General features: G+C 38.5%; 1 protein-coding gene across 11 annotated transcripts in view; it reads left to right on the plus strand.

Moving 5' to 3' along the window:
* The window catches only part of ADAM22 (ADAM metallopeptidase domain 22), a 226598-nt gene that overhangs the window by 183052 nt on the left and 30102 nt on the right, over positions 1 to 13444 (plus strand). For all 11 annotated transcript variants that reach the window (XM_035020508.1, XM_035020509.1, XM_035020501.1 and 8 more), the window contains exons 19-24: positions 634 to 684; positions 911 to 974; positions 2595 to 2700; positions 5205 to 5324; positions 8604 to 8772; positions 12820 to 12934. In XM_035020508.1, coding sequence (XP_034876399.1) covers positions 634 to 684; positions 911 to 974; positions 2595 to 2700; positions 5205 to 5324; positions 8604 to 8772; positions 12820 to 12934 — 625 coding nt within the window. The remainder of the gene's footprint in view (positions 1 to 633; positions 685 to 910; positions 975 to 2594; positions 2701 to 5204; positions 5325 to 8603; positions 8773 to 12819; positions 12935 to 13444) is intronic.

Genomic DNA, 13444 nt, shown 5'->3' on the forward strand with positions numbered 1-13444 from the left:
GAACCTAGGGCGCCTGGGTGGCTCAGTTGGTTGAGCGACTGCCTTCAGCTCAGGTCATGATCCCAGGGTCCTGGGATCGAGTCCCACATCGGGCTCCCTGCTCGGCGCGAAGCCTGCTTCTCCCTCTCCCACCCCCCCCTGCTTGTGTTCCCTCTCTCGCTGTGTCTCTCTCTGTCAAATAAATAAATAAAATCTTTAAAAAAAAAAAAAAAAGAGGAACCTAGTTATTGCTCCATTTTTGTTGGCATCCTCCTTGCTTTTGTTTTGTGCTCTTGTTTTCCTTGCTCTGAGGAACAGTGTATCTGTATAAAGCAAGATGCTCTGAAATGTTAGGGTTGGCTGAGTCATAGCTGTAGGTTCTTTTTATTTGCTACAGTGTAATCAACTGTTTTTGCCTCTAGTAGATCCTTATTTTTAGGGGAAAGTGCACCAATTGTTGTATTTCCTTCTGCTTCCTCTTGATCTTTTTTGTTTTTATTTTCAGATGTTGTAAGAGACTTAGCCATATTATCAGACTTTTATTTTCAAAAAAAAAAAAAGAAAAGAAAAGAAAGAAAAGAAAACATTACAGGGATTAGCTCAGCCGGATATTTTGCTGTGCACTTGGTTCATAGTTCTGTTTTCATTTCCTAGTGCGCCCCAAATATTCATAAAATGGATGGATATTCATGTGATGGTATTCAGGTAGGTTATTTCATCTTTACCTAAATCTTTCATGTGTACCAGCATGAAAGAAATACTGAAATCTTACCAAAATAGGAAAATCAGTTTAAATGTTTTGTAATCATTTCTGAAGATAAAAGGTTTTATAATACTCATCTACTAGTTTTCCCAGTCCTATTTTCTTTTTTCAGTGATCCAACATAAGCAGACATTGCATTGTTAATAGGTGTATGCTTTTCCATTTTAGGGGATTTGCTTTGGAGGAAGATGTAAAACCAGGGATAGGCAATGCAAATACATCTGGGGGCAAAGTAAGTAAATAGTGTGGCTTGATCCTTTTCAAAGTTATGATATGAGGTCAAAGCACATGATGTGAGCTGGAAGTAAATTTTCAACCACTTTATGACTGAGGGATTCTCAAAGACACTGCAGGTCTTAGTAGTGGCACTTTTGTAGACATTAGAAAAAGGCACCTCCTTTGAGAAGACACTGGCTGGTTGGTTGTGCCATTGGACAAGAAAGAAGGTGCCTTTGGTGCCAGGCAGATGAAGTCCACTCCAGCCTGTGCAGCCCGGAGAATAGAGCAAACCCGGATTTCAGCTCCACTTACACTTCCCTCAGCTGAGTGTCCTTAACCAAACCTGTACAACCATGTGGGATGGGCGTGGACCCTGGATAGGGCGCCCTTGGCTTAGCACTGGGGCAGTTCAGCTAGAGTTGCTTTTTCTTCCTCAGCTTTCTCTCTTAAAGTCTAGCTCGCTTTCCTAATTACAGGTGACCCTCTGCTGAGGTAGCTGTGCCACATCAGAAAAGAATTTTAATGTTATTGCTTTCAAAGTTTGTCAGATTTTCGGAGGGCAATGTATAATATTTATATCTAAAACATATTACTTAAATTATATCTCTGTTTAAATGTGTATTTAAATATTGTGCCATATATTTTTTGAAGGCAGTTTTTGCTTTAAACTCTTTCAGAAGACAGTTTGTATTAGGAAATAAGCTATAAAGATAAAGATAATCTTTAATTGTCACACATAGTGGCTACATTCTTTCTGAGAGGGCAAGTGTACGCTTTCTTCTGAGTGACTGGAGAATGGAGGAGAATATGGAAATGCAGATTTGGACTCTGAGCAAAGAGATACAGTTTTTGTTTCCCCCACTTGAGAAAAACTGTTGCTTACAGCAAGAAGTAGGGAAAAAACCTGATTTTTTTTAACGTGATAATTTTTTAAAAATATACACAAACAGTTATCTTTTGATTAGTTTGCAGAGTTCATTTTGATTTAACTCCTGGACCGTTCCATCAACCAGCCTTGGCTTTAGCCAAAGCAAAGTCCTGACAAAGATGCTGACATAGCTTAAAATGTTATTTGACTCCCTTAGATTTAGCATGAATTCAAGCTTGTCTAAAAACAGAATAAAATTAAATTGTTTTTTAATAGTTGTTAAGAATTAGTAAACGAGGTAGAAATTATACTACTGTTTCTTGAATCTTTAATTATAGTGCATAGTTATTTTAATAAACTTGTCATTATGATTAATAAAAGTTGCCAAGTGAGAAATTTGTACTTTACATTTGGCACTGAGATTAAAGTGTGGAGTATTTATTCCAGGAACAACTTGGTAGCGTCTTCCCCTAATTATTGGCCACATTCTGAGGAGTGTTGTTCTTGGAACCTATAGCCTCAATCCCATCAAAGATCTCCATAGATTTGTTTTCCAAATTTCCAATGAGCAGTCATGGAGAATGTAGCTGAGTCATGGATGTCTGTGGTAAAGGACAACTCTTGAGAACCATGGGTACAGTCTTTGGAATTGGCAGCATTGTCATGAAGAAGAGTCCTTTAAATGGCTACTTTCCCTTACTGCGAGCATTTTGAGCAGCTCATGTGTTAAATCTCTCACCGATAGAAAACTCTTTTCTGCTTCAGAGGTGATGGCATCAGACAAATACTGCTATGAGAAACTGAATATCGAAGGGACGGAAAAGGGGAACTGTGGGAAAGACAAAGACACATGGATACAGTGCAACAAACGGTGAGATGGAGAAGTTTGCGCAGAGTTTATCCCTTAGTTAATTGCAGGTGTTACTCTCGGAGCCACCAGGATGTTCCTGTTCTGTGCATCCCGCAGAGCCTTCTTTCTGTTGCCTGCTCTCCTCATCTTTTCCCAGCATTCCAGCTCCACCCTGCGGAAGGCTCCTGAGTCTTAACACTTATGCTGACCTCTCCCCTCAGGCCCAGGCCACCCTTGCAGCTGCCTCAGGACTTTCTCACCTAGAAGGCACCGGCTAGCATTTCAAAGCAACAAAAATTAAAGCCACCAGAATATATACTCTATTAACTGGCTCTGACTTTTCTGAACCACCATTTTTGTCAAAGATCTGAATACCTCACTGTCCTTCAGTTTAGAAGCCTTGCAGTGGCCCTTGACTCCACTGTCCCTCTGACACATTGTCCAGACACCAAAACATGGACATTTGTCTTAATTGATCTCTTCATTTCCTTTCCTATTGCATTGCCGCAACTAAGACCTACATTAATTCTTCAACTGTTACAAAGGCCTCTTAAGAGTGTCTTAAGCCAGGGGTCTCTAGCATGCTGCCATCAGAATATTCATCTGCTGAATCTTTTTGACTGTCAATTCTTTGTTCAAATGTCTCTGGTCCCACATACCTAATTAATAGTAAGAATAATGCCCAACATTTACTGTGCCCACTATCTTGCAGTTTACATAAGCTCTGTTATTTAGTCTTTATGGCAGTTCTCCTCATTTTATGGAGGAAAAACTGAGGCGCAATTAATTCATTTGACCAAGGTCATGTAGCTAGGATGCAGTAGAAGCAGAATTAGAATGTGGCAGTCTGATTTCAGAACTCTCCCTTAACCACTTTGTGGCATGTCCTACTGTCTTGTTTAATGAACAAAATGGAACTTTAGCTTGACCCTTTACATCCTCCTCAGTTTGCCCTCAACCTTCATTTTTTTGTTTTGTTTTGTTTTTTTCTTCTCTACTCTTCCAAATTCTAGCAAACCTTGTCATTCTTAGTCCATGCATTTTATTCTCTCACCTCCATACCTCTGCTTGTGCTGCTCATTCCTCCAAAAGCACCCTTTATCCTCACTCCGTTACCAGTCACAGTCCCACTTGGACAACGCTGTATAAATTGTTTCTGGATTTACTCTAGAAATAATTCATTTCCCTCTTCTCTGAATTCCCACAGCCTTTTGTACTATTACTGTGGCCCTTGTTCCCGCCCCTCCATGTTTTATAGCTGTTTATGTGTGTGATTTCTCTTCTCATCCGAGTCTATTTCCTTGACTGTGTCTTTTTTTCTTTATATATCCTAAAGTACTTAGTAAGCTCCATGCACATAAATGACACTTATAAAAATGTTGAATATCTCTTCTGTGTTAAGAAAGCATTTTTGTTTGTGATAGCTATAATAAAATGATATAACCTTTAAAAATTATTTTTTAAGGATGAATTAATACATTTTTCTATGTTGATGATAGATGTAAGTTCTAATTTTTCTCTATCTGATGAAGCTTAATATTTTCTTTTTTTAAATTTAATTAATTAATTAATTAATTTTTTTAAAGATTTTATTTATTTATTCATGAGAGACAGAGAGAGGCAGAGGGAGAAGCAGGCTCCCAAGGAGCAGAGAGCCCGATGCGGGACTCGATCCCAGGACCCTGGGATCATGACCTGAGCCGAAGGCAGATGCTTAACCATCTGAGCCACCCAGGCGCCCGAAGCTTAATATTTTCATGTATAATCTTGCTAGTCTACTAATCATTCTTGACAAGATATTTATTAGTGTATGTGTTTAATATTATGTATATTAGCAATTAAAATGTGCTAGATATAGAAAATATGTCAGGTAATAATACCACTGGAAATGTTTTATATGTTAAATTAGAATTATATGTGGTAGGTGGGGGATTAGTGGAATATATTGAAAAAGGGATCGTGAATCTATGTGGCTGAGAATCTACTATATATATATAAAACATATATAAAATTCTATATATAAAATATGAATCTACTATATATATATATAAAGTAAAAATCTACTATATATAAAATATATGTAAAATTCTTTAATTCTGGGGCAAAAGGTTGAAGAAAGAGCTGTCTTCCAAAAGAGTACTCATCCAAAGGTCATTTATTCACTTGTCAAATATTAAAAAAAAACGTTTTAGCATATCCAGTGGTGTGTTCTAGGGAAGGAGATTCTGATCTAAAAGAAGTCTTTTTGTTGGATAATTTCCTTTAGAGAAATACTTGAACTAATGGACAGTAAAGGAAAATCTAGAAAACAGTTTGGGATTTTGGTACATGGATAACAATTTCAGAGAAGACACTTTTTAAAGCGGGAGGCAAACTAATTTGGGCTTATTTAGCTTATTATAATTTGAGTAAATAAAATAGAGTGGATGAAAAAGAAATGCTAAAATGAGATAAGATTACTGTTCTAACTGTACATGGTTTGTTATTTGGGGAAAGAAGTAAATAATTGGTATCTTTTAACACAGGGATGTGCTTTGTGGTTACCTTTTGTGCACCAATATTGGTAATATCCCCAGGCTTGGAGAACTTGATGGTGAAATCACATCTACTTTGGTTGTGCAGAAGGGAAGAACATTAAACTGCAGGTAATCATCTTCCCCATTCTATGAGAACATTAGTCATCTTACTTCCGAGGAGTGCCTCGTAGAGTTACTTTGGTTTTTTCAGTTCCCATGCGTGTTAGCAAGCCGAAACAGAATCTAGCCCATAGGGGTGACCAAAAGGGTTGAAAAGAAGCTAAGAATTAGTTGACTATGGTTGATGGAGTTATGTTTAATGGGTCGAGAATATCTTGTAGGGTTTAGTTTGCATTTCATTCCTAATAAGGAAAATGAGTCAGAACTCCTGGGTAAAGTCAGTAGATTAAATATATGCATCTTCCTTTACTCCCTTCTGAGCCCCCACTAAAATGACAGTAACGATCTTTTTTGGAATTCATGTATCCACAGGGCAGTAGAGAAAGGGAGAGGAGACAACAGCAACAAAATTTGGGAGTGTGGAGAGCATATGGATGTGTGGCAAATGATTGTCAAAACTAAGAAAGCTGAATTCCTAAGTCAGTATTGGGGAAAATGGAGAGCTAACCTTGTATATAAAGTCATTTCCCCAAAGACTCAAAAATTGGCAGCATCATCTGCTTCTGGAAGACAGAGTAAAAGGATTCAGGGACAGGGAGGGGCTAAAATAGAAAAGATAGTTGAAAAGTCTGCCAACAGATTACTTCCTGACTCACCTAAACTGGGGATTGCTCACCCTCTCATGGAAGATTTTGAGCTTTACATTCTACACATAAACAGGTTTCCGAGCTGAAGGACGACCGGCAATATTGATACCAGGGTGTGTGCAAGTGGACCAGCCTCATTGATGTTCAGCCAGAAAGCCCTAAAATTTCCTATCATTTATCTGATAACTCAAATATGAGCAGTTTATCAGACATGTGAAGAAAGGCTCAAACACACATACACAAAGAGATAAAAACAACCAGAAAAAAGGGCACCTGTCAATATTTATGCGAGATAAGATACTTCTATCATGAAAAAGAATAGAGTGCTATTTTTTTAAACAAATGAAGAACATTCACAGAAACAAATGCTGTTGGAAATTAAAAATATGGAGGTAGAGATTAAACCCAGTAGTTGAAATTATCTCCCAGAAAGTAGGGCAAAAGCAGAAAGGAGTGGAACAAAGAGAAAACCTCACCAAGTTGGAATAGGAATGATGAACAGGGAAAATAGCAGGGAAGAAATCATCAATTAGTGACTTAGATTGTCTACAAAGGATGGAGTTGAGCGTCTACATTGACAGGCTCACCAAGTGCAGGTGCAGTGAGTGAACTCCGAGGCACATCTAAACATATCATTATGCAACTTCAGACCTTAGGACAAAGAAAAGAATCCCAAATGTTTTCAGAGAGGTGAAAAAAAAGATCAGGCTTAGGATCTATCAGCAGGAGCCCTGGGAGCCAGAATACAATGGAAAACATGATTCCTGAACTAAGTTCTGTACCCAGGCAAAATATCAATCAAGTGTGAAGGGAGAAAGTGGACACACTTTTAGATATGCAGGTTTCCCCGCGAATGTACTCCCCTACCCTTTTTCAGGAAGCTATTAGAAATTGTGTTCCACTCAAATGAAAGCATAAGGTAAGAAAGGGAAAGGCTGGTCATACAGGAAACAAGATACCCACCACGTAGAGTGAAGAGTCAGGGCAACCCTCCGGTGAATGGTGAGGGGAAATCCCAGATACTTCAGTGCCGTACAGGGTACAGCGGACAGCCAGATCAGACAGGAGGAGGGTATATTCCAGATAGAAACTCCAGGAGAGATTTCTGCAGGAAGAAGAACTGATGCTCAGACAGCACATCTTGGGGATTTGGGGGTCAACAGAGTTTGATTAGTTTCGTATTGGTGACAAATTCTTAGAAAAGTAGGCAAAAAGACAACAAACAAATAAGAGACTTGCTAATCTGAGGGAAAATGAAAAGTTGTACAGGAAAAGAAAAGGTTTAATTATGGCATACTGTATCACTCAACTGAGTAACATTTACATAGTCCTAATAGTGTACATTTTTATTATTGATTTGAGTATTGATTAAACAAAATTTATGATGGGAGGATAGGAGAAAGATACACATTTTCAAATTCCATAGAGAGGAGTCAGTTAGTAGTATCTGAAATGGAAAAATGAAAAAACAGTAATACAAACTCTTAATTAAAGATATGTACATAAATAACAAAAGAATCAATTAAAAGTAGAAAGTGGTTTCCTCCAAGGAGGGATATATGGTGGAGGAGAGGGCACTGAACCACTTTATTGCATTAAAAAAAAAAAACGATTTGTCTGTTTGACTCTTTAAACTATATGCATGTGTCATTTTGATAAAAATAAATAAATAAAAAGAATGGAGATTTATGTGCTGACATTGACGTGGCATCATATGACTACATTAAGGATTTACATTTTAACCGTGTTCTGTTTTATTTATTCCTATATAACATTTAGGTAGTGAAGTTAATAATATACCAATTCTCAATTACCATTTTTAAATTAGCAATCTTCTTGGGAAATGTAAACCCAGACCAGTTCTCGTCCTTGTTTGAAACATGTTTGAAATCTTGAGACCTACCCACTTATCAAACCAAATACTAGTAATAATGGCTCACTTGACTTGTACATGATAGCCAAGGCAAAATGATAAAGCTATTTCAATTCAGGCCCTTGTTATAATAATTATGTTTAAATCCTAAAATATGTCCATATCTCTGAAAGAATCAGATCAAAAGATTTAGTTGCTTTCTCCATTTAGAGGTTGAAATGGTTATGCTATTGTTTTTTTAAAAAATTTTATTGTTATGTTAATCACCATACATTACATCATTAGTTTTTGATGTAGTGTTCCATGATTCGTTGTTTGTGTATAACACCCAGTGCTCCATGCAGAATGTGCTCTCTTTAATACCCATCACCAGGCTAACCCATCCTCCCACCTCCCTCCCCTCTAGAACCCTCATCAGAGGGACTCTGAAAAACAAGCTATTTGTTTTTATTAGATAATAAATAGAAAAATAGAGAAAATATTATTGCCCACTTTTTAGTTTAGCTTAGTGTTTTTTAGTGAGAGAGAGAGAGAGTGTGTGCATTCTAGCAGAGGGGGAGGAGCAGAGGGAGAGGAAGAGAGAGAATCCCAAGCAGGCTCCACACTTAGCCCAGAGCCCGATGCAGGGCTCGAACTCACAACCCTGAGGTCACGACCCGAGCTGAACTCAAGAGTCAGACACTTAACCCACTTTTTAGTTTTTAAGCAGATTCTCAAAATGAATGTGAATTAATGGACTCCTATTTTCTTTTTGCTCTCTGTTTTTAGTGGTGGGCATGTGAAGCTTGAAGAAGATGTCGATCTTGGCTATGTGGAAGATGGGACACCTTGTGGTCCCCAAATGATGTGCTTAGAACACAGGTGTCTTCCTGTGGCTTCCTTCAACTTTAGTACTTGCTTAAGCAATAAAGAAGGCACTGTTTGTTCAGGAAATGGAGTAAGTATTCAGTACCTTGCCATAGGGAAACTCCTCTATTCTTTTATATCACAGAAACAGGTATGACCCTAACCTGCTTATTTTGTAAAAATCGAAAATGTGCTTATCCATGTTTCTAGCTGGCTTGTAAACAGTTCTTTGGTCATAGTCGTTGGAATATTTCTGTTGTGTAATCTGTGCAAGCCTGGGAATAAGAAAAAGTATAATCTTCCTAATCAAATTCTTCCGTTTTTCTTTTGCATTATGTTAATGTGATCTCATATAATATAATGCTGGTTTTCTACAAGTGATCTGGGAGAGAAGTTTTTTTTGTTTTTTTTTTTTTTTCCCTTGACAGAGAGAGACGGCGAGAGAGGGAACACAAGCAGGGGGAGTGTGAGAGGGAGAAGCAGGCTTCCCGCGGAGCAGGGAGCCTGATGCAGGGCTCAATCCCAGGACCCTGAGATCATGACCTGAGCCGAAGGCAGACGCTTAACGACTGAGCCACCCAGGCGCCCCGGGAGAGAAGTTTTAATAAACTCTAATGGGACTTTAAAAAGGGTGTAGAAAAGGGCATTGGCCACAATATTTAACAACTGGTATGGTCTAGTCACTGAGCAATTAGAACAGGTCATAAATAGTTGCTGTAGCCACACCAAGCGTGTATCAGTCAAGGATAACTCCTAGAAATAAAAACTGAATAAGTCAGAGAAATGTTTATCACAGATGAATAGAAAGAATAGCATTGTTTAAAAGACTAAATTCTATTTTTTCAGTCACATATCTGATAATGTAGGTCCTATATAAGTAAGTTTATAAGTTAGATAAACATGCCCCAATAGTGATCACAGTTTGGTCATTTTCTGTTAGGAATTCCTATACTAATAAAATAATTTTTACTTCTTTTTCTTTTGGCCTGCACTACGATTTTTTTTTTTTAAACCCTACCTAGATTCTTGGCTTGAGCTGGTCATATTATCCAGTTGAGGTAAAGGATCCCTGTCCTGAAATTGTAAGCCTTCAATCCTGGTCATTCCATGTAGATCCTCCAGGGATATGCCAAGAATTTTCTTAGGGAGGTCTTGCCAACTGTAACTCTTTGCCAAAGGATAGGAGTTCTTATGGCAAGTGAAAATAGAGAAGGCACATAGTAAGTAGTTCTGCTCCTACAAAGGGGTCTACTAAGTCTTCTTTCTTGAGTAAGTGAGAAGATGTTAAGGGGAAATGCTTTTTTGGGCGGATAGGGCAAAAAGTGGAATTGCTTCTTGATCATTCATGCTAATGATAACAATGTCTTCTTCATCTAGAAGTGTAGAACACGGAGGCCAAACAGTTTTGTTAATAAAATATTTGTTTAACGAATGAATAAATTGATAGACACAAGTAATTCAGGTGGCAAATATCATCCAAATCACTTGCAGTAATTATGCATAATACAGAGACATTATATCCTATATATTTTTAATTCACAGTAACTCTAAATATACAATAAAAATTGAAATGAGAATACAGTAGATACTGTCTATGTACTGTACATTGTATAGTTAAGAGTATGGGCTTGGAATCAGACAGTCTGAGTTTGAATCCCATCTCTTTCTTTCTAATTGAGTGAGATTTGGCAACTCATTTAGCCTCTGTGTGATTCAATTTATTCCCCTTTAAAATGAGAAGAAGAATATTGTGTGCTTTACAGGATTGTTGTGAAGAATCAGTGAGTTAAGGGGCGCCTGGGTGGCTCAGTCGTTAAGCGTCTGCCTTCGGCTCAGGTCATGATCCCAGGGTCCTGGGATCGAGCCCCACATCAGGCTCCCTGCTCAGCGGGAAGCCTGCTTCTCCCTCTCCCACTCCCCCTGCTTGTGTTCCCTCTCTTGCTGTGTCTCTCTCTGTCAAATAAATAAAATCTTTAAAAAAAAAAAAGAAAAAAAGAATTAGTTAATACTTGCAACTTATATGTAGTACTTATAACAATGCCTGAGGCATAGTGAGTGTCGGATAGATGTTTGCTAGGACTCTCTTGTGATTCCTTGTCACTGGTGTCACTGTCCTTGTCACTGTGTCACTGTTGTGCGATGTGGAAACTGAGAGTTGGACCTGCTTAAAACCCATTGATAAGACAGCGGTGAAATGGGCACTCACAGCCAGGCCTTTTGACTTTAAACCTCAGCCTTTTTCCACTGATACGAGGAATTCTTAATCTCAGGAAACAAACTGAGGGTTGCTGGAGTGGGGGGTGGGGTGGGAGGGATGGGGTGACTGGGTGATAGACACTGGGGAGGGTATGTGCTCTGGTAAGCGCTGTGAATTGTGCAAGACTGTTGAATCTCAGATCTGTACCTCTGAAACAAATAATACATTATATGTTAAAAAAAAAAAAGGAAGAAGATAGCAGGAAGGGAAAAATGAAGGGGGGGAAATCGGAGGGGGAGACGAACCATGAGAGACTATGGACTCTGAGAAACCAACTGAGGTTTCTAGAGGGGGGTGGGGTGGGAGGGATGGGGTGGCTGGGTGATAGACACTGGGGAGGGTATGTGCTATGGTGAGCGCTGTAAATTGTGTGAGACTGTTGAATCACAGACCTGTACCTCTGAAACAAATAATACATTATATGTTTAAAAAAAAGAAGAAGGTAGCAAGAGGGGAAGAATGAAGATCTGTACCTCTGAAACAAATAATGCAATATATGTTAAGAAAAAAAAAAGAAGGAGATAGCAGGAGGGGAAGAATGAATGGGGGGAAATCAGAGGGGGAGATGAACCATGAGAGACGATGGACTCTGAGAAACAAACTGAGGGTTCTAGAGAGGAGGGGGGTGGGGGCAAGGATTAGCCTGGTGATGGGTATTAAAGAGGGCACATTCTGCATGGAGCACTGGGTGTTATACGCAAACAATGAATCATGGAATACTACATCAAAAACTAATGATGTAATGTATGGTGATTAACATAACAATAAAAAACCTCAACCTTTTTCTTCCCACATATTTGTCAATCTGCAGAGATTTGTTAATCTGAAATCTGCATTTTCTTAATCGTATTTTATGGTTACATTTTTTTAAAGATTTTATTTATTTATTTGACAGAGAGAGAGAGACACAGCGAGAGAGGGAACACAAGCAGGGGGAGTGGGAGAGGGAGAAGCAGGCTTCCCGCTGAGTGGGCAGCCTGATGCAGGGCTCGATCCCAGGACCTTGAGATCATGACCTAAGCCGAAGGCAGACGCTTAACGACTGAGCCACCCAGGCGCCCCTATAGTTACATTTAGATGTGGATGTATGTCATAGATTAGACAGAAGACAGAAAGCTATCCACTGACAGCCTGCCCCCTGAAGAACTTCTCTGATCTTAAACCTAGCTGAATTCTCCCCCACTTCCCACTCCATTGAAAGTTGTTTTGAAGTATCAGATCTAGGTGTAGATTCCGTTTCCGGTACGTATAAGTGAAGATAGATTATTGTCTTAGAGTTTTTAAAAATTTGGTGCCATTTTATGTGAAATTTTTCCTTACATTTTGTTTGAGGGCTTCACAGTTTCCATGGCGTGGAGGTCGTTCATCTCTGTCGCTTGGGTTGAGGTGCCAGGGCTATAGCTTTGTGAAACTTTCTTCTTAGCCCAATCAGGCCTTCCCTCTTCTTCATTGGATTGCTCTTTATCTCTTAGGCTTCCTAAAGGATGAATAAAACTTTGGTATAAAGACCGTTTCTTTGGAAGAAACTTTTATATTGGATAATTGGCAAATGATTGTATTTCTGCTGAGTTTTAAAACTCCGTCCTATAAAATTTAAGTTAATGAAATTCAAAACAATAATTTCATTGATTTCTTTTTAGACTGTGTATTCATTTCCCCTGTTAAAATTCATTATTCCCTTTGAGTCTAACTGCTGATCTCTAGAAAATATTATTTTAGGTACTTGAAAAAGAAATAAGGAAGTTAGTCTTTAGAAGAAAGTACTGATCATTTTTCAGTACCGTCAAATTCTAGGCATATAACAGTTAGAAATTAGTGCTTATTTTTCATGCTTCTGTATCAGAGAGTTGACCTGTACTCTTGACTGATTTTGGATTTCAGGTTTGCAGTAATGAGCTGAAGTGTGTCTGTAACAGACACTGGATTGGTGCAGACTGCAGCACATACTTCCCTCACAATGATGATGCAAAGACTGGCATAACTCTGTCTGGCAATGGTAGGTACTTGATTACTGCCATTACGTAGTTTTTATACATAACGAGAGAGAACTGCTCTTCAGAGAGTTTCATTTGGATTATTGTTATAGCTCAAATATAATATACAACTGGGATCCACAGTATGAAACTGATATTTTCCATTTCCATTTCCATGTGTAATATTGAATATAACTTAGTCTACTGATTTAGCCTTATCTTGTCCTACATCAGACTGAGATTTTTCAAGTATTCTGTTTTGGGGCGTGGTGACAACAAACCCTAGCATTTCTTTTAAATGAAGAAAGTAGTCCTATTTCTTAACTCTCTGAATTTAAGGAGAGAATTTTATATTTTGGGATTGAATACATAGAAAAAAAGCAATTTGAAGAACTGGGTTATTTTTTAAAGATTTTATTTATTTATGCAAGAGAGAGCACGAGCAGGGAGTGGGAGGGGCAGAGGGAGAGGGAGAAGCAGGCTCCCCACTAAGCAGGAAGCCTGACCTGGGGCTGGACCCTGGGATCATGACC

This window comes from Mirounga leonina, unplaced genomic scaffold (genome assembly GCF_011800145.1).
Source record: "Mirounga leonina isolate KUSES-001 unplaced genomic scaffold, KU_Mleo_1.0 Mir_174, whole genome shotgun sequence".
In the NCBI taxonomy this organism is placed as follows: domain Eukaryota; kingdom Metazoa; phylum Chordata; class Mammalia; order Carnivora; family Phocidae; genus Mirounga; species Mirounga leonina.